This window comes from Protopterus annectens, chromosome 14.part0 (genome assembly GCF_019279795.1).
Source record: "Protopterus annectens isolate FY-2018-M chromosome 14.part0, PAN1.0, whole genome shotgun sequence".
Taxonomy (NCBI): Eukaryota; Metazoa; Chordata; order Ceratodontiformes; family Protopteridae; genus Protopterus; species Protopterus annectens.
In genome coordinates, this window is record NC_056748.1 from 177,642,661 (window position 1) to 177,664,583 (window position 21,923).

The window sequence follows — 21,923 nt, forward strand, 5'->3', positions numbered from 1 at the left end:
TAACAACTGGGTAGAATACCATAGCCAACTAGGGGAGGAGGATAAAAGTAGATTATGGTGTGTTTAGGATCCCTTGCAGTACAGCAGTGGCAAACCCTGCTCGGGATCTGGAATAGAGGCAAATTATAATGCTTGGCAAATGTATGCACGGAGGTCCAAGTAGCCGCCTCAATAATGTCTTTGGTTGCCACTCCTCGTACGAAGGCTGTGGTAGTGGCTGTTGCCCTTGTTGAATGAGGTCTTATGTTCTGTGGAATTGGTTTTCCATGGAAGGAGTAACAGAATCATATGCAATTTCCTATCCATTTGGAGATTGTCTGTTTGGAAATAGCTTTTCCTTCCCTTCCTGTTGCATAGGCTACAAAAAGTTGGTCAGTCTTTCTGCTATTTTTGTTCTGTCCAAGTAGTAGCGTAGCTGTCTATGTACATCCAAGGTATGCAGTATTCTTTCCCTCTGTTTTGTGGGTTGGGAAAGAAGGTAGGTAGGTGGATTGCCTGGTTTAAAGACACTCTGGATACCACCTTAGGCATAAATGTAGGATTAGTCCTCATGGACACTCTATCTTGGTGGAAGATTAGGAAGGGTTGCACTGCCATTAAGGCCTGTAGTTCTGAAACCCTCCTTGCTGAAGTAATTGCCAGTAGGAAAGCAGTTTTCCATGACAGGTGTTGTAGGTCTGCTGTTGCTGCTGGTTCAAAGGGTGATAGTGTCAACTTTTCTAGCACAAAGTTTAAGTCCCAAGCTGGTAATGGTGGTTTCCTTGGAGGTTTTACATTCTTGATTCCTCTGAGGAACTGCCTGAGCAAAGGGTGCGAATAAACAGGTGGATCAAAGCTGTATTCTGCTGAAATAGCTGATGCATGTATCTTGATGGAGGAGTAGGACAGGCCTGAATGAAGAAGTTCGCCAGATACTCCAGAATGTTAGGCATATCTATGTTTGACACATCTTTTCCTCTTTCCGTACTCCAAATGACAAACCTTTTCCATTTTCCAGCATAGTTCCTTCTTGTTGAAGGTCTGCGTGCTTCAAGAATAATGTCTTTAACTCTTTGGGAAAGTTCTGGATTAGCTGCTGCTATGTGATGTTCCATGCAGTCAGTTGCAACGTTTTAGGTTTGGATGTATGATGCTGTAGTTGTTCTGAGTTAACATCAAAGGCATCAGGGTATTGGCCACATATTGTTCGAGACATGCTCCTCAGCAGTGGGTACCAGTGTTGTCTTGGCCAGTTTGGAGCTATCAGGATTATCCTTGGACGTTCTTCCTTGATTTTTAGTAGTACTTTGTGTATCAAGGGAAGAGGTGGGAATGCATATGCTGTTAGGCCTTTCCAGCTGAAGGAGAGCGAATCCACTTTCCATGCTAGTGGGTGGAATGTCCTTGTGCAGACCTTTTTGAGCTGGTGATTGAGAGGTGATGCGAATAGATCTATCTGAGGCATTCCCCATTTCTTTGAGATGGTCTTGAAGATGTCCGGGTGCAGCTTCCATTCGTGGGCATCCGATGTGGTTCTGCTTAATATGTCTGCTAGAGTATTTTCTTTTCCCGGTACAAATATTGCCTGTAACTGGATGTTGTAGCTGAGTGCCAGGGTCCACAGCTCCAAAGTCATTCTGCATAGGGGGTATGAATGAGTGCCTCCCTGTTTGTTGATGTACCACATGACTGTGGCGTTGTCTGTCCTTATCATCAACTGGCCCTCTTGGAGAAATGGTTTGAACTTTTGGATTGCCAGTTTTACTGCCAGCATTTCTTTTAGGTTGATGTGCAGGTGAAGTTGATCCTGTGTCCACAATCCTTGCACGCATTTGTCCAGCATGTGGGCCCCCCATCCTAGGTCTGAAGCGTCTGTTGTGATGGTCTGGCTTGCTTGACATCTGCGAAAGGGTAGGCCTGGGTTTGACTGACATGCCTGAGCCCACCATAGGAACTCCTGCTTTAAGCATGGAATTAGTGGGATTTCTGTTTCTAGGCTGTGTCTGTGTTGGGACCATAAATTCTTTAGGTAACACTGTAGTTTTCTCATATGTAGTCTGGCAAATGGGACCAAGATTATGCATGATGCCATGAAGCCCAAGGCCTGCAGTACTTTTCTTGCTGTTAACTTGTTCAGTTTTGTTAGTGCCAAGAAGTAAAGAGGGAGTTCCTTTTGTTTTTCTGTAGTCAGGAATGCCATTTGTTTTACTGTGTCCAATTCCGCGCCCAAGAATGTCCTTGTTTGGGATGGTATCAGCCTTGACTTTTGTAAATTGACTGTGTATCCCAGTGCTTGTAGCAAGTAAATGACCCTTTGTAAATCTGTTGTCAGCTTGCTTTTGTTGTCGCCTTGTAGCAGGCAGTCGTCCAGGTATGGGTAAATTTGAATTCCCTGTAGTCTGCAATGGGCGATTACTGATGCCAGGCATTTTGTGAATACTCTGGGCGCAGTAGATAAGCCAAAGGGCAATGCTGAGAATTGATAGTGCTCTGATCCTGCAAGAAATCTGAGGTATCTTCTGCAGATTGGTCGAATGGGGACGTGCAGGTATGCCTCCTTGAGATCTAGAGTTACCAGCCAAGACTCCTTGCCCAGCATGGGAAGAAGTTGCTGTAGGGTCAGCATTTTGAATTTTGGGACAATGATGTATGTATTTAAGGTGGACAGGTCGAGAATTGGTCTCCAACTTTTTCCTTTCTTGGAACTAGGAATAGTCTGGAGTAGAACCCCTTTCCTTGCTCTGCTGTTGGCACTCTTTCCACAGCTCTCATGTTTGCTAACTCCATTATCTGTTGTAGTGCCTCTGTTTTTTTGATTTGGAGGTAGATTTGGCATTCCTCTTTTGACTGGTAAAGTGTGGAAGTGAAACCGGTAACCTTGATCTATGGTTTGTAAAATCCACTTGTCTTTTGTTATGTAGTGCCAGTTCTTTGAAAATAAGGTTAACTTTCCGCCTAGAGGAGCCGCTATTTGTTCCCTGGTAGGCGGATTTAGGGTTAAGTCACTGTGGTTGTGCTGATGTAGTGGCAGTGGTTGTGTCTGTGCCTCTGTTGTTACCTTGCCACTGTCGCCCTCTGTAGGCACCTCCTCTGGATTGGTTTCTGCCTCTGGAACGTCTATTCCTGCCCCTTTGAAATTTTGTGGAGTCAGGAAAGGACCAATTTTTGGCAGGCCAGTTCCTGCTAAACCTTGGGGGTTGAACCTGCAAGAAATCTTTAACCGTTTGAACAGATTTTGCCTTTTCTTCCATTTTCTTCATAACCTGCTGGGCAGGTGTACCAAACAAACTTGTCTTATCCATAGGAGCATCTAGCAACTTAGCTTTAACATGATCCGGTAAAGCTTGCTCCTTTAGCCATGCATGCCTTCTTATCACTGTGCCAGTCATGGCTGATCTAAATGAAGCCTCCAGTGCATCATAGCCACATTTTAAGGAATGGTTGCTAACCTGTTGTATGTTATTTACCATTTCTAATACATATTTCTTATCAAGAGATTCATCAGTGGTTAGTTTTTAGTTAACTGATCAAGCATAAACTCTTGGTATTGTATCATGTGAAACTGACAGTTTAAAGCTCTAGCTGAGAGAGTAGCTGAAGTGTAGACATTTTACCCCATCTGTCTAATGACCTTGCTTCCCTTTCAGAAGGAATAGGGTTTTTAGCTATGGTCGCGGCTACTGCCTTGGGACCCTGGGATATAGTTTCAGGGTCTGCAAGTGGGGCCTTGTAAAGGTGGTGATGAGTATCTGGCACCCTGTAAAATCTGTCTGGTTTGGCAGGGGCTGGGTGTAAAGAATCTGGAGCGGAGCAGACATCATTGAAAGCATCATCCACCACAGAGAGAACAGGAGGTATAGCTAAGGGCCTGTGCTGTGGGAGGTGCAGAAAGGTCCTAAGTCTTTTTCTGGAGTCTGAAAAATCCTGTTGCTGCCATTGGAACTGCTCTCGCATGGCATGTAAGGTTTCCCCAAAGGAGAATTCTTCTGGTGGGGAAGCAGCTGGAATGGATTTTTCAGCATCAGAATCTTCAAAATTGGAGAAAGGAGCCTCTGGCTGGTCAGTTATGTCTGATTCGTCAGCAGAATCATCAGAGGACACTGGCTCAGGGGGCTCTGCCCTAGGTCTCTTCTCTGTGGGCTGAGAGGCCCTGTCTGGGTGAGATTGAGATCCTCTAATTAATGAAATTAAATCTTCTGCCAAAGTAAGCATTTGAGAACTAGAAGAGGGCCTGGTTGTGGGGGGTTTAACAGGCACTGTCTTAGTAGTCTTGGCTGCTTTAGCCCTGGCGAAGGCCTTAATGGACATGGCTGCTGGAGGCCTAGCAGCACCACGTGCTGGGGTAGAGACATCCAAGGGAATGGTGTCTGATAAGTCAGTGGCAACCACCGTAGTGGATAAAATTTCTGAGGCCGATTCAAGAGTAGTAGCAGGGGCCTCAGTTGTAGAGATAGGTTCAGCTGTACTTGGATCAGTTTTCTCGGTTTTGGCCGAAACCGAGACACTCGCGGTTTGCTTAACCATGGTTTCGGCCGAAACCGCGGACCGCGAGTGTCGGTCTTTATCTTTGCGTTTTTTGGCAGATTGGGTAGTCGGAGGATCCGACGGCATAATGTACGCAAAATCAGAACCGAAAAACTGTTCTGCAAACTCCGACCGGTGCCTAAGCGTTCGTCGGTTGAAAGAAGCACAGGCCGAACAGGCTGCTACGTCGTGGGCTGGGCCTAAACAAGGCAGACAATAAGAGTGGAAATCTTTATGAGGTATTTGTTTCCCACAGGTTAAACAATTAACTTTTTCTGACATCGGCTGAGGCAAGAAAGAGTCCCCAACGGGGTACTTAGCTTTAGAAGTCTTCGAAGTAGTATTCGGTAGAAGTAATCTCTGGATCCGACCGACCGGCACTTGCGAACAGCTTCTGCTTCGGGCGCCACGCGGCAAGAAAGACTGAGGAAAATGGCGTCGGCTGATGCTTTTATACCCGAAGACCAACAGAGATGACGTCGGGTGAAGTGCGACATCAGCCAAAGCCGGACCCGGACTTTGGAATCCGGCCGACTGAAGGGCTGCCTGACGACAGGACAACCCAGTTGTTATGACTGCAGATGCATCCATGAAGGACATCCCCACTCAGCCTTCCTGAGAACACTGGAAAATATGAAGGTCTCTCCAAACACCATTATATTGGGCGACTTCAACTACCAAAACATAGACTGGGAGCATTACTCTAGCTCCAACACCCTAGCCCAAAGGTTCCTAGAATTCATAAACTCAAACGCTATGGAACAACTTGTTACCACTCCCACAAGAGGGGAAAACATACTGGACCTGATCATCACCAACATGGGGACTCTATGCTCCAGACCAGAAGTGTATCCCTCACTGGTAATATCAGACCATAAACTGATCTCACTGGATATTCACATCCCGACCCCACCACCTGCCCAGAAAACCACAGTGAAAAACTTCTCTAAAGCAAATTTCACACTCCTCAAAACCGAGGTGGAATCCTTCAAAGCCCCCGGGCATGTGGAAAATACGACCCAGACCGCAGAATCCTTTATAAATGCATTCTATGAACACCTTCAGGACTGCATGGATCATGCAATCCCAAATAAAACCAAGACCCAATCCTCCAAAGGCAGACGTCCTGTCTGGTGGACCCCAGCCATAAACAAACTATTCAATAGGAGGAGGAAGCTACTACATGATGGAGCAAAATCCCAAAAAGTGAAGGCATCTCTGATCAGTATTAGCAAAAAGCTAAGGGCACTCATAAAATCATCTAAGGCCAGCTTCGAGAGAAAAATGGCACAGGACACTAAGGATAATCACAAGGCTTTCTTTAGTTATGTTAGGAACCTGGGTGGGAATTCCCAGATATGCTCAGAATTAGTCCAAAATGACAAAAAATACACCGAACCCACAGACATTGCCAACATCCTAGCTGACAGGTTCAGAGCAAACCCCCCCCCCTCCCCACCAAAAGGGCAAATATCTATCCCAGCAGAGTGCTGCCCCCCTGACATCCTAGATGCTCAGGTAAGAGCTGCCCTCTCCAAAGCAAAAAACACAGCATCAATGGGACCAGACGGTGTCCCGGGCTGCGTCCTACATGAACTCCAAGAAGAGCTAAACCCAAACATAAAACTACTGTTCAATCTCAGCCTTACTACAGGATATGTACCCAAAGAGTGGCGTACAGCAACAGTGGTCCCTCTCCATAAAAGTGGTGCCTCAACGGACCCTGGAAACTATCGCCCCATAAGCCTGACTAGCTTGGTCTGCAAAGCTATGGAAAGGATCATCATGGACCTCATAAATAAAGATATTGGGGACCTACAGACACTGGATCCTACCCAGTTCGGCTTTGTTAAGGGCAGATCCTTCCTCTTAAACCTGGTCGACTTCTTTGAAGCAGTCACCAAGGCCATTGACGAAGAGAAGGTGGTCCACACAGCCTACCTGGACCTCGCAAAAGCCTTCGATACAATATCCCACTCGGGCATTATAGATAAGCTCACCAGCTTAAATATAAACCCCTATGTCACTAGATGGGTTTCAAACTGGCTCAAGGACAGAACCCACATGGTTAGAATTGCTGGAGCCATGTCGGACTCCAAACCAGTTACAAGTGGCGTCCCACAAGGCTCAGTCCTGGGACCTCTCTTGTTCGGCATATATTTCTCGGAGGTAAAGGCCAACACAGAAGGACTGTGGCTGAAAAAGTTCGCAGATGACTGCAAACTGGGTGCCATAATCGACTCTACAGCCGACACAAGCATCCTCCAAAAGGGCCTCATAGAAACAGACAACTGGTGCCAGAGCCATGGCCTCATGCTAAATGCCAAAAAGTGTATAGTCATCCCCTTTGGCAAAAACAAAGTGCCCACAAATTACCACATAGGTGGTAATCCATTAAGTACAGAAGTAATTAGGGACCTGGGGACCCAAGTTGATCGCAATCTCTCATTTGACAACCACGTGGGCCAAAGTGGTTAGAAAAACATTTTATATAGCCCACCTAATCATGAAGGGATTCACATCTAGATTAGGGGAAGTCATCGTGCCTCTTTACTCATCCCTCATCAGGCCCATAATCGAGTACAATGCCCCTTTTGGGATGTAACTTAAACACCTGCAGCAACTGGAAAGACCCCAAGAGGATCAAAGGGCTCAAACAGATACCATATGCTGCCCGGTTAAATAAACTCCAGCTCTACTCAGTGGCATACCGCCTGCTCAGAGGTGACCTGTGCCTGACGTATAAAGCCATGTCCAACCCGGAATTAAGGGACATGCTGCAAATCAAAAAATCCAAATCCCATCGAGCTACACGCTCGAGAGACTTGAACCTCAGCACTGAAATAAATAGGACATGCTGGAGGGACAGATTCATAACCCAGAGGCTCCCTTCACTCTGGAATAAAATCCCAGTCCAGGTTAGGCAGAGTCCCTCATTGATTCTCTTTAAGAGGAATCTTGATGAGAGGATGGGAGATCGTAGGTTTACCCAGGGTATCACTTCTGTGTCACTGTTAGACAGAGGCACAGTATACTAACCTCGAAAAAGGGCACAGCAAAATTAATTTAAAATGGGTGGCGAAAGCCAAACATACTCTGGCTAGGCTTATAAATGCCCTATGGCAGATAGCCTAGTACGAACCTATGAACCTGTAGCCCTGAGATACTATGTTCAAGACCCATTTGTCCTGGGTAATCATGTGCCAATTTGGTGAAAAAAGTGCTAGTTTTCCCCCTAAGGGGACTGCCAAAAGATAAGTGCTTGGTTCTGGCAAAGTAAAGTCATTGGGACTGTTTCCTGTATGGTTGTGATTTGTCTTCTCCACTTTTGGAGGTAGAAGCACCCCAGTGTTTAGGCATGTATGAGCCTTGGGGCTGAGATCTGCCTCTGGGGCGTCTGTATCTGCCTCTTTGTGGCCTGACACTGGGAAAGGACCAATTCTTTGTAGGCCAGTTCCCGCTAAATCTGGGTGGCTATACCTGTAGGAAATCCTTAACTGTCTGCATGGATTTCGCTTTATCCTCCATTTTCTTCAACACCTCTTCTGCCTTAACACCAAAGTATCATGCTGTAATGGAGCATCCAATAATTTTGCTTTAACATGATCCGGCAGATTCTGTTCCTTTAACCAAGCATGCCTTCTAATGACAGAATCCGTAACAGCGGCCCTGCAAGAGGCCTCCAGTGAATCAAAACCACAATGCAAAGTATGCTTTCCCACTTGTTCAGCTGCATGCAATAAATCCTGCATTTCCTTGTTATCAGAACATTCAGAATTTGTCAACATTTTCTGTTTAAGCAGTGACATTAAGTATTGCTGATATTTAAGCATATGAAACTGACAATTTAAAGCCCTAACAGCCAAGGTAGCAGAAGTGTAAACTTTTTTCCCCCATCTGTCCAGTGCCCTAGAATCCCTATCAGGGGGGGACAGGATTTTTGGCAGTGGAAGCCTTGACCCCTTTGGGACCCTGAGATATAGTTTCTGGGTCAGCAGCAGGGTTTTTATATAGAAATTTATGAGAATCTGGAACCCTGTAGTATCTGTCTGGCTTAGCAGGTGCAGGGGGTAGAGAGTCAGGAGACAGGCCGGACTCTGAAAATACATCTACAATGTCTAGAAAACGTGAAATAGCAAGAGGTCTGTGCTGAGGTAGTAAAAGAAAGTCTCTGAGCCTCTTCTTAGATTCTGAGTAATCTTGGTTCTCCCAGTGAAAATGCTCCCTCATGGTATGCAGGGTTTCCCCAAAAGAATAATCCTCAGGAGGAGAGGCTGAAGGAATAGATTCTTCAGCATCAGAATCCTCATAGGGAGGAAAAGAGTATCCCTGTTCAGAAGAGGAATCAGAGGAAATTGAAACCTGATCAGAAGAGTCATATTCTGTCTCTTGCCTAGGCCTCTTATCAGGAGGGGGATGGGAACCCCTGATCAAAGTAATTAGGTCATTTTAAGCATCTGTTTCTTAGGTATGGAAGTTTGTCCAGGAGAATGCTGCACTTGTTTCTTTGTCTTTAGAGCTGTTTTAGTCTTTGAAGCTGAGGTTGGCTTGACATATAATTGTGTAGGTCTGAAAACACCCTCAGAAGCCGATGCCTGCTCAGCGGCTCCAGGCCCATCTCAGGGAATAGTTTCCGAGAGTCCACTACCTTGAGTATCCAGAGACCCAGTCGGCTCCACGTGGGAGTCGGAAGCGGCCTGTGGCTCTGAGGTAGTGGGCGTCAGGGGCTGCGAAAGTGCCTCACTGAAAACCGGAGACTGGCCTAGCGGGGGCCTCATCAGTTTTGGACCTCGGATGCCTTTCCTTTTCCTTGTGCTTTTTATAAACTCCGGTTGTCGGCTGTTCCGACGGCATTATATAATTAAACCTTCGGCCAAAGTAATGAAAGGCAAAATCGTACCGACGCTAAATAGCGTGTTGGTTAAATCTAGCACAAAACCGACAGCTAGTAACGTCGTGATCAGGGCCTAGGCAAGGAATACAGTAAGAATGAAAATCCTTAGGACGCATTTGCTTCCCACAAGAAATACAATTGTAAACTTTTTCTGACATCGGTCTGGAGCAAGAAAAAAGTTTCCCCAACAGGGTACTTGAATTTCGGATCTGAAATTCAATTTTGAAAATCTCAGGAGTCGGCCGACCAGCACTTGCGAACTGATTTTGCTTCGAAAGACTGAAGAAATTGGTGTCGGCTGCATCTTTTATACCCCTGGCGCACTGACGTCAGGGAAGAGATGACAGCAACCGACGCTGGACCAGGACTTTGGAATTCAGGCCGACTACGGACAGCCTGCCAGCAGGATAACCCAAGAGTAATGACTGCAATAGTGAAACACGATGAACATCATCGCTCTTCTTGTAGGCATCCAGATTCAGAATTTTATGCCCACAAGAGGTGCATTTCTAGAACCCTGTCAGTTCATCGGATATGACAGATAGAAACCTGCAGCAGAATGACAAAAAAACAGTAAGGTAGAGCAATACAGTAAAAAATTGTCAAATTTTTTAAAGCAAAGGAGTTATTACCAATAATCATTATTTAAAAAGGAAATACTCTGATAAATGAGTAAAGGAAATACCAATTATGGCATTGAAGAGATTATTAATTCAAAAAGTAGGAAAAATAACTAACGCCTGTGAAAAACTAACAGGTAGGATAGAAATGAAAAGGAATAATTACAAAACTTTTTTAGAAAATAAGTGTTAACGGACATAAAAAAATTTACACACAAGATAAGAACCTGCGTCTTAGCATGATGGCAGCAAACGAGATCTGAGGTAATAGGGATGGACTAAGGCATTATGGGTAGAGGGAGGACCTTGAGAGTTGGATCCTAAAGTTTGCAGTATGCGGCTGAATCAGATCCATGGATCAAATAAGAACCGATGTGTTGAGGAAGAATGAAAAGGACATCAGATCAGTTTTTTGCAAGGGGGCAAGCTCCAATGCAGTCTCCACACCACCTGCTAGTTACATACATTAACTCACAGACTGCAAAAAAAATCAGGGAAAAAGAATATTCTCAAACTACGAGAACTGAGCAATCTCGCACAGCTGTCAACAAAACACACCATCAAATGAAGCACCGGCAATCATATATATATATATATATATATATATATATATATATATATATATATATATATATATATCTATCTACCTGAGATGGTCGACAAGCCATTTGATCGACTTTTATTTGGTCGACAATTCATTTGGTCGACAGGCAGATTTGCCCCCTTCCCCAATGTTGTGCAACCCTGGAGTTGATATATATAGTTAGGGGGGTGTGGGGGGCACTGCTTGTCGACCAAATGAACTGTCGACCAAATAAAAGTCTATCATATGGCCTGTCGACCATGTGATAGGGATCCATATATATATCCATACATATATATATATATATATATATATACATATATCTATATATATATCTATATATATATATATCTATATATATATATATATCTATATATATATCTATATATACATCTATATATATCTATATATATATCTATATATATATCTATATATATATCTATATATATATATATATGTGTGTGTGTGTCATTTCGCCGAATATGCTGACATAGGGTCCAAATCGCCGAAAATCCATTTCGTCGAATATACTACTGTCAGTGTATATGCCCCTTACCCCAACTGTAGTGCGATCTCGGAGTGAGAATACTAAAATGGGGGGGGGGGGCGCAGCCCCCCACCCAGTACAGTTTAATATTGTCTAGTATTGTTTTATATTGTCCACTCCCTATTAAGAGAGTAAGTAAGTAGTTTATAACCTGAGTAGGCGGGGGGGCTATGACCCCCACACCCCCCTACATTAATATTCTAACTCCGAGATCGCACTAAAGTTGGGGAAAAGGGCATATACACTTGTCAGTACTATTTTCGGCGATTTGGACCCCATGTCAGAATTTTCGGCGAAATGTCATAGACCCATACATATACACACACATATATATATATATATATATATATACACACATATATATACATATATATATATATATATATATATATATATATATATATATATATATATATATATATACATACATACATATATAGGAGTTAAAACTGGAAAACTGCATCTTTAATATTGCTAATGCCATAGATTCTCATCTGACACGCTTAAAAGCTTGGCTTCCACTAGTGTCCCCAGCACGCGCATGCATGTATGTGTGTGTATGTGTGTGAGTGTGTGTGTGCGTGACAACAATAAATACATATTATATTATAGTATATTACATAACTTCTCAGAAGTGTTAACCCTTTACTTTCCCCATCACTAAACAGCCAACATACTGAACCCAGCCTAATTAATTTGGAGATATTGACTTACTTGTCCAATTCTTCCTGCGAGTGTGCAAATGTGCAGCTAGATCCACGAGGGCAGCCACCTCTCTGCTTCATGTCACGACACATGTATGTTTTGTACTTGCTGTGCTGTGGAAGCTTTAAAAAAAAGAGAGACTGAAGCCTTTTCCTAAGCATCTAGCTGGAATCACTTCTTATCAGAATCTCTACTACAAGTCTTCATACTTTATAAAACAACTAAATGTCCCTGAATCAATTTTCATGGTAGTCAAAATACAGTTTTCCCACTTCTTCCCAGTTTCTGCCAACTCAATGTGCCAAATTCCAAAACAGTTGCTTTCAATACAAGTCTGCCCTGATTCCAAAAGACCTGCTCTCAGTATAAGGGACTTCGGTGTCAAGCCCATCAATATATAGGCTTACTACTGGGACTAGACTCCAAACCACCTGCTGTCAGTGTAAATGGCCACACTGACGGCAAGTCTTTTGAAACTAGGGCCCATGGGATCAACAATCCGCTTAGCTGAAACACTTAACATTTAGCAAGTACTTAAGTCAAGCACCATAAAAGCAATACAGTGTTGTAAGCAACAAATACACCTTTTTCACTAAACCCAAAACAGTGTAAAATCTTACCATAACAGTAGATGCCCTTGCCTTCACTGTTGCAGTATTCCTTATATATGGGTTTTCCCAGCCATGAAAGCCCAACGTCAGTCAGCATACCAAAGCCTACTGAAGTTTTATGAAATGCTGGACGTCACATTCGTGGCCCCTGTGTAGCATGGGACATAAAAGTGACGTTCATGCATACCATACTCAGACCTGATTGCCCCAGTAGGAACACCAGGCTAAGGAACTCCAGGAGTTACCTAGCACAGGCAGGAAGGAAAGGACTAGGGGAAAGGAGGGAGGGAGTGAATACTACAAAACTGAAGGCAAGGGCATCTACTGTTATGGTAAGATTTTACACAACTGTACGATGTCCTTACATTCACTGTTGCAGTATTTCTTACTATAGGAGAGTGCCAAAGCTCAAGAAGTACCCTGGGAGGAGCAGTAGAGCTCTCTAAGAAACTATGAAGAATGGCCCTAGCAAAGCCAGCTGTAGCTCCAGAGATAGTATACAACTTGTAGTGCTGGTAAAAGTATGGAAATAAGTCCTGGTAGCTGCTTTCAAAACAGAGGTGGTATCCAACCCCTTGAAAAAGGCACTAGAAGCCACCACCAGCTCTAGTAGAATGAGCCCTTACAGAAAAAGGAAGGCTCTTACCATGATAAGTATAACAAAAGGCAATTGCCTTTGAAATCCAAGAAGAAACAGTTTTCTTGGATACAGCAACTCATAGGGACCAAGGATTTAAAGAAACAAATAATTAAGATTTTCTAATAGTCTTATCCAAATAATATCTTGTCTATGCACATCCAAGGCACGTAGTAACCTCTTACTAGCAGATTGTGGAGAGGGGAAAAAGGCAGGCAAACATACACTGATTAAGTGACAACTCTAACTACCTTGGGCATAAAGAAGGATTAGTATGCAAGGACACCCTGTCCTTGTGAAAGACCAAGAAAGGAGGACACGCCATAAAGGCTTGCAAATGAGACCTGTCTGGCAGAAGTAATGGCCAACAAAACAACTGTCTTTCAAGTACAATGTTGAAAGAAGGCTGAAGCAGCAGGCTCAAAAAGGAGCCTGGGTCAGCTTCTCCAAAACAAAATTAAGATCCCAGGAAAGAGGAACAGGCTTCTTGCGAGGTCTAATGTGAAGGACACCTTTAGGGAATTGTTTTGCCTCAAATGTAGAGTTAAAGAACTAGGACTGTGGCAGTGTGGTTTGTTTTCAATTATACAAAAAGTACAGTTTTGTACCTACCATAAATGTAGATGTTCGAGTGCTAATACAGCTGCAGTAATCACAGATGGGTTCTCTGCCGTCAGGCGGTCCCTCGGTCGGCCGAATTCCAAAGTCTAGGTCCGGCGTCGGTTGTTGTCGCTTTCTCTCCTGACGTCAGTGAGGCCGGAGTATACAAGACACAGCCGACGCCATGTTCTTCAGTCTTTCTTGCCCCAGATGTCAGGTGCCCCCAGAAGGAAGGCAATACATAAATTATGTTTCTATGTATATACAAGCAATGCAATATAATCCAAAATCAGTAGTTGCAAGCAAATAAACCATAGAAGGATAACCCAGTCAGGTTGTATGAAGATGGTGTTAGGCCCCATGCCTTTACCCAGTGGGGAAGGAGGGAGGGAAACCTGTATTGCAGCTGTATTAGCACTCGAACATCTACATTTGTGGTAGGTACAAAACTGTACTATGTTCATCGTGCATACAGCTGCAGTAATCACAGATGGGTAGAGTCCCAAAGCTACGCACAGGGTGGTAGGTACTAGGAGGAACTGGGCTGAGCCAGAATGCCCTGCAACACAGCAGTGGCAAATCCTGCTCTAGTTCTGGAATATAAAGGCAGGTGGTAGTGTTTTGTGAAGATATGTACAGAACTCCAAGTGGCTGCTTCCAAAATATCTTTGGTAGGAACTCCTCTGAGGAAGGCTGTAGAGGTAGCTGTGGCCCTGGTGGAGTGTGATCTGATACCTGTAGGGACAGATTTCCCATGATAGGAATAACAAAACCGTATGAAGTGGCCTATCCACTTTGAAATAGTCTGTTTGGTAACTGGCTTCCCTTGAGCCCCTACAGCATAGGACACAAAGAGTTGTTCTGATTTCCTGAAGGACTTTGTTCTGTCCAAATAATAACGTAGCTGCCTATGGATGTCTAAAGAGTGTAGCAGCCTTTCCCCTTTGTTTTGAGGATTGGGGTAAAAGGTAGGTGTATGGCTTGATTTAAAGCTACCCTGGATACCACTTTAGGCATAAATGACAGGTTGGTACGAAGGGAAACCCTGTCCTGATGGAAAATGAGAAAGGGCTGCACCGCCATGAGGGCCTGTAGTTCCGAAACCCTACGAGCTGAAGTGATAGCCAGAAGGAAGGCTGTTTTCCAGGACAAATATTGCAAATCTGTTGAGGCAGCTGGTTCAAAAGGGGGCAATGTTAATTTTTCTAGTATGTAATTAAGATCCCAGGCCGGTATTGGTTGTTTCCTTGGTGGTCTTATATTCTTAGCCCCTCTGAGGAACTGTCGTAAGAGTGGGTGAGAAAATAAAGGAGGATCCGTGATGAATTCTGCAGAAATGGCTGAGGCATGGATTTTTATGGAAGAAAATGATAGTCCACTGTTCAGCAGCTCTGTTAGATACTGTAATACCCGAGGCAAGTTCAGTTTTCTAGGGTCCTGGCCTTTTTTCTCATTCCAAGCGCAAAACCGCTTCCATTTTGCGGAGTAAGCTTTTCTAGTAGATGGCCTTCTGGCCTCCAAAATGACATCCTGCACCTCCTTGGAGAGTAGAGTCTGTTGTGGTGTTAAGGAATTTTCCATGTAGCGAGATTGAGTGTTTTCAGCTGACTGAAGAGTTTTGTAGCTGTGCTGAGTCAGCAGAAGAGGCATTAGAGGCAGGGACCAGGGAGGAGTATGTGTTAGGCTCCTCAGGAGTGGGTACCAGTGTTGCCTTAGCCAATCTGGAGCAATCAGTATCATCTTCGGTCTGTCTGCTCTTGCTTTCAAAAGCACCTTGGGCAGAAGAGGCAGAGGTGGGAATGCGTAAACTGTCCATATTGTCCAACTGAATGAAAGGGCGTCCACTCTCCAGACCTTTGGATGAAAAGTCCTCGAACAAAACTTTTCCAATTGATGATTCCTGTGGGAGGCAAAAAGATCTATGTCTGGCCTCCCCCACGCTTGGATTATTTCTGTAAACACCTGAGGATGTAACTTCCATTCGTGTGGATCTGTCATATTTCTGCTTAGATTGTCTGCCAGCGTGTTTTCCAATCCTGGCAAGTACTGTGCTTGAAGTTCGATTTGCCATTCTAGAGCCAAGTTCCAAAGAGTCATGGCTAGTCTGCACAAGGGGTATGAATGTGTTCCTCCTTGTTTGTTTATGTACCACATTACTGTGGTGTTGTCTGTTCTTATCAGTAACTGTCCTGGATGTAGGAAGTCCCTGAAAGCTGTAATTGCATTTATTACTGCTAGCATTTCTTTTTGATTGATGTGAAGGTGCCTTTCCTTTTGGGACCATTTGCCCTGAATGCACCTGTCTGTCATGTGCGCCCCCCAGGCGTAATCTGAGGCGTCTGTTGTGATGACTTGCTTTGCTTGAGGCTTGCAGAATGGGAGGTCTGTGTTTGCTTGACATGCTTGGGTCCACCATAGAAATTCCTTTTGCAAACATGGAATTATTGGTATTATTGTTTCCAAACTGTGACTGTTGAGACCATAGGTTTTTTAGGTACCATTGAAGTTTCCTCATATGCAGCTTTGCACATGGGATTAAAAGAATGCAAGATGCCATGAAGCCCAGAGCCTGCAGGATTTTCCTTGCAGTAAGCCTGGTACATTTTGCAAGTATTTTGAAGTACTGAGTTAGTTGCCCCTGTTTTTCTGGCGTAAGATAGGCCATCTGGGTGTTTGTGTCCAAGTTGGCACCCAGGAAACTTATTTTCTGAGATGGAGTTAGCCTGGATTTCTCTTTGTTGATGGTGTATCCCAGAGAATGCAGTAACCGTGTTACATATGCCAGATGTTCCAGAAGTATGTGCTTGCCGTCCGCTTGGATCAGGCAGTCGTCCAAATAAGGGTAAATTTGTATCCCTTGAAGTCTGCAGTAGGCAATCACTGATGCCAGGCACTTTGTGAATACTCTGGGCGCAGTAGATATGCCAAAGGGCAATGCAGAGAATTGATAGTGGATTGAACCTGCAAGAAATCTGAGGTATCTTCTGCAGCTTTGTCTGATTGGGACATGTAGGTATGCCTCCTTGAGGTCCAATGTTACCAGCCAAAACTCCTTGCCCAGCATGGGAAGAAGCTGCTGTAATGTGAGCATCTTCAATTTTGGTACGAGTAAAAATGTGTTTAGGATGGATAAGTCCAAAATGCTTCTCCAGTCGGTTCCTTTCCTTGGTACCAGAAAAAGTCTTGAATAAAAACCTTGACCTTGTTCGTGGGTAGGTACCTCTTGAATAGCTCTCATGCCTATGAGCTTTGAAATTTGTAGTTGTGCCTCTTCCCTTTGATTGTGTGGCAGGTTTGGCATGCCTCTCACTTTTGGAAGAGTGTGGAATTGAAATTTGTAGCCTCTGTTTATAACGTCCAGGATCCATTTGTCTGTTGTGACAAAATGCCAATTTCTTGCAAATAATGCCAGCTTTCCTCCCAAAGGTGCTGCCAGCTGAGACTTGCTTGGCATGGAAATGAGGGAGTCATTGGGTTTGTTTCCTGTATTGTTGTGCACTGTCTTCGCCACCTCTTGGTGCTGGAGTTTGCCATTGTCGGCCTCTATATGATCCTTGTGATTGCCCTCTGCCCCTTGCGCGTCTGTATCTACCTCTTTGGGGGCTTGTCAGTGGCTGGAAAGGACCAGTTTTTCGAAGGCCAATTTCTGCTAAAACGTGGTGGTTGGACCTGTAGAAAAGCTTTGACCGTTTGCATAGATTTGGCTTTTTCTTCCATTTTCCGTAATATCTCCTCAGCATTAGTACCAAACAGCACATCCTTTTGTAAAGGAGCATCTAGAAGTTTAGCTTTCACATGATCAGACAAGCTTTGTTCCCTAAGCCAGGCATGTCTACGAATGACTGATCCTGTAGCAGCAGCTCTACTTGAGGCCTCTAGGGCATCATAGCCACATTGTAAGGTGTGTTTACCTACTTGCTCTGCACTATGCATCATATCCTGCAACTCCTTCAAATCTGGTTGTTCAGGTTGAGACATTTTATTCCTTAACTGTGATAACAGGAACTGTTGATATTTAAGCATATGAAACTGACAATTTAAGGCCCTCATGGCTAGGGTGGCCGAGGTATATACCTTTTTTCCCCACCTTTCTAAAGATCTTGACTCTCTTTCAGCAGGAAGTGGATTCTTGGCAGTAGAGGCCTTCAATCCCTTGGGGCCTTGAGAAATGGTTTCAGGGTCAGCATTATGGCTTTTGTAGAGAAATTGGTGAGAGTTAGGAACTCTGTAGTACCTATCAGGTTTGACTGGTGCAGGAGGCAGGGAATACGGGTTAAGGCAAGCCTCCGAATAAACATCATCAAGTATGTCCAAAACAGGAGGTATCGCCAGAGGTCTGTGTTGAGGTAACAGAAGCAATTCCCTAAGACTTTTCTTGGAATCGGAAAAGTCTTGGCCTTCCCAATGGAAGTGTTCCCTCAAAGTGTGCAAGGTTTTCCCAAAGGAAAAATCCTCAGGAGGAGATACAGAAGGAATGGACTGCTCTGCATCCGAATCTTCAAAAGGGGAGTAAGAGTGTTCCTCTTCTGATCAGGGCTCCATTTTATCAGAACACTCTGATGTAGAGGGAGAATCTTCCTCCACTCTGGGTCTCTTGTCTGGAGGGGGCTGAGAACCCCTGATAAGAGTAATTAAATCCTCAGCCATTTTAAGCATCTGCTTTTTAGGCATGGGGCCTGGTGAAGGGCCCTGTGCAACAGGCCTCTTGGGATGCCTGGCTGCTTTGGATTTAGTAAAGGCCTTAATAGAAAAGGAAGATGAGGGTCTAAAGACACCATGGGTAGAAGTGGACCTGTCCACATTAGGAGGCTCAACATTTGCAATGACTTTGGTGGTTGTAGTCTGGGAAAGGGCCGAGGTACCTGTGGTCTCGGGTACAGAGAACACCGCCAAAGGATTGTCGTCGGTAGTCAGGGACGGCAAAGGCGTCTCGCTGAGAACCGGACCACGTGTAGCCGGTTTTGGCGTGGTGTCAGTGGGGACCGCGGACCTCGCGTGTCGGTCCTTGTCCTTGCGTTTTTTGGACAAAAAGGTAGTCTGAGTCTCCGACGACATTTTATAATCAAAGGCTTTACCAAAAAAGTGTTGGGCGAAGTCCGCCCGACGCTTAATAGTGCGTTTATTGAAAGTAGCGCAAAAGCGACAGCCCGAGACGTCGTGGTCTGGGCCTAAACAAGGTATGCAGAGGGAATGGAAATCCTTATGCGGTATTTGCTTCCCACAAGAAATACAATTATTAACTTTTTCTGACATCGGTCTGAGGCAAGAAAAGTTTCCCCAACGGGGTACTTAGCTTTAATGAAGACTTCGGTTTCCAATTTTTCGTAATCCAGGAGCTGGCCGACCGGCACTTGCGAACTGCTTCTGCTTCGGGCACCGCGCGGCAAAAAAGACTGAAGAACATGGCGTCGGCTGTGTCTTGTATACTCCGGCCTCACTGACGTCAGGAGAGAGAGCGACACCAACCGACGCTGGACCTAGACTTTGGAATTCGGCCGACCGAGGACCCGCCTGACGGCAGAGAACCCCATCTGTGATTACTGCAGCTGTATGCATGATGAACATCTAGTGATAGATCCCAAGGGGGTACGGCTTCTTTGATACGGGGCCTGAGCAGAAATGTAACCTTGAGGAAGGTTTTACATAGTTTAGCTGACATCAAAGGACCTGTCTCATGTCCCACATGGTAATGAGAGAAGGCTGCCAATTGTACTTTGACTGTCGAACAGCTAGCCCCTTGCTGAAAAAGTCCGGTGAGTTAGTCCAACACGGACGTTAACGGAGCAGTGAAAGGGTCCAAATTATGATGTTCTGCCCAGACGGAAAAGCGCCTCCATTTACTGCGGTAAACTTTCCTGGTGGAAGGTTTATGCGCTGCCACCAAGATGGCTTTGACTGGTGAAGAGATGCCGTGAGTCCTGACTAAGAGTGGAACTGGAGCAGCCAAGCTGTCAGCTTCAGGTTGTCCAGATTCGGGGTCGGTAAGCCTGATGGATGGGATATTAGATCCGGGCTGGGATCCAGAATCCAGGGAGGATTCACCAAGTGAGACCACAGGTAAGGAAACCAAGTTTGCCGAGGCCAGAATGGGGCAATGAGGATCATTCTGCTCCCCAACCGAGAGGCTTTCTGTAAGAGCTTTAGCATCAGGGGTAGAGGAGGATAGGCATAAAGTAGACCGGGCGGCCAAGCATGCACTAGAGCGCCTCTCGGGGCTTCCCCTGGTGGGGGGATCAGAGCAAAGAAGCTGTCGCATTTCGTATTAGAGGGAGAGGCAAAGGGATTGCAGCAGGGTTGCCCCCATTTTGCAAATATCCGCTTCGCTACTCGGGAGTTGACAGACCACTCGTAAGGGGAAAGAATGGGGCGGCTGAGTTTGTCCGCCAGAATGTTGGCCCGTCCTGGAATGTGCGTTGCGATCAGAAAGCGGTTGGTGGAGATCGCCCATTCCCACACCCTCATGGCCTCACGGCAGAGAGGGTAAGACCTGGTTCCCCCCTGTTTGTTGATGTACCAGACAACTAACATGTTGTCTGTCTGTATCGCAATAGTTCCTACGGGGAGAAGGTCCTGAAGTGCTTGCAATGCTAACAGCACCGCCCTCATCTCCAGAACATTGATATGCAGGGAGGTCTCTGTGTTGTTCCATGTGCCTTGGACTGTTCTGCCTGAGCAATGCCCCCCCCCACCCGAGGCGAGAAGCGTCCGTGGTCACCGTGACGAGAGGAGGTGGAGCGCAGAAGGGTCGGCCTGTATGGAGGTCTGGGGACTGGAGCCACCATAACAGGGCCCTCCTGCAAGCCTTGCTGATAGAGATAGGGTGGTTGAGGGGAAGAAGCTGAAAAGACCATTGTACTAGGAGGGTCCACTGTAGTACCCTCATATTTAGATGAGCGCATGGAAGAAGCGTGACTGCAGCTGCCATGGAACCCAGTGCCCTCAGGGCCAATTCCGCCGGCGGAGCTTCTGATTGGAGGATGGCCCGCACATGAAGTCTCAGATTCTGTAGTCGTTCTGAAGTAAGGTAGGCTCGCAGACTTCTCGTATCAATCTGGCCCCTATGAACTCCATCACTTGTGTCGGAGCAAGGGAGGATTTGTCCATATTGATAGTGATGCCTAACTGGGGGGCTAGGCAGAGAAAAAAATCTCTGGCTGAGCAGAGCAGATGCCTTGTTGGGGTGGTCAGGAGCCAGTCGTCCGGGTACGGGAAGACCTGCATTCCCTGGAGTCTCAGGTGGGCCGCTATCACTGCTAAAACTTTGGTGAACACCCTGGGGGCTGTGGTGAGGCCAAAGGGAAGGACCCTGAACTGATAATGGCTGGCTCCCAGCCGGAAGCGGAGAAACCTCCTGGATCGTCTGTCCATTAAAATGTGGTAGTACGCATCCTTGAGGTCTATTGAGCACATCCAGTCATTCTCCCGCAAGAGGGGGAGAATGGATTGAAGAGTGACCATTCGGAATTTTTCCTTGGTTACCGACAGGTTCAAGAGGGAAAGGTCTAGAATTTGTCTCAAGTCCCCTGTCTTTTTTGGCACCAGAAAGAACCTGGAGTAAAACCCTAATCCGAGCTGGTCTGGGGGGACGGATTGGATGGCTCTTTTTTCTAGCAGCTGCTGGATTTCTGTGGCTGCAGCCTCCCTCTGACCGGGTGGTACATCGGGGAGGTTTCTGAGTCTGGGGACGTTGCATTGGGATTTTGTAACCTCTGGATATGATACTTAGCACCCAGCGGTCTTAAGTGATGGACTCCCATGCCGCCAGGTGCCTCGAGAAGTGCCCCCCGACTGCCTCCAGAGTGGAACAGTCGGGCAACCCTTCAGGGCTGTTGCGTGGGCAGATCAGAGAAAGACTCTCTGGACCCAAAGTTTCTCGGGGCCCCTCTGCCTCTAGGGCGGCATCCTCCCTGTCCTCCTCTTCCACGGAAGGACTGGTTGTCCGGAGCAGGTTGGGAATGTTGCGACTTCCGGAACCACATCTTCTTCTGTCCCTTTTGGTTCTTGGAGAAGGACCTCTGGGGAGCAGAGAAGCGGACTCCGACGGCAGACGTCTTCCCGTCCTTCTCGCTCTGGACAAGTATCTCGCGAACGGTCTTGCCAAACAAGGCAGAACCATCAAAGGGGGCATTCGCAAAGGACGCCTTAAAGGGCTCTGCGAAGTCACAATGTCGGAGCCAGGCCTGGCGTCTCATAACTAGGCCCACTCCGCTAGCTCTAGCGGCT

The 21,923-nt window shown here is 45.8% G+C and overlaps 1 protein-coding gene across 1 annotated transcript in view; it reads right to left on the bottom strand.

The window, feature by feature from the left end:
• Positions 1-21,923, bottom strand: part of RC3H1 (ring finger and CCCH-type domains 1) — a gene marked incomplete in the record, with an annotated part of 3,590,040 nt that overhangs the window by 3,067,577 nt on the left and 500,540 nt on the right. Inside the window, 1 exon segment of the mRNA XM_044055940.1 lies at positions 11,862-11,974. Coding sequence (XP_043911875.1) covers positions 11,862-11,974 — 113 coding nt within the window.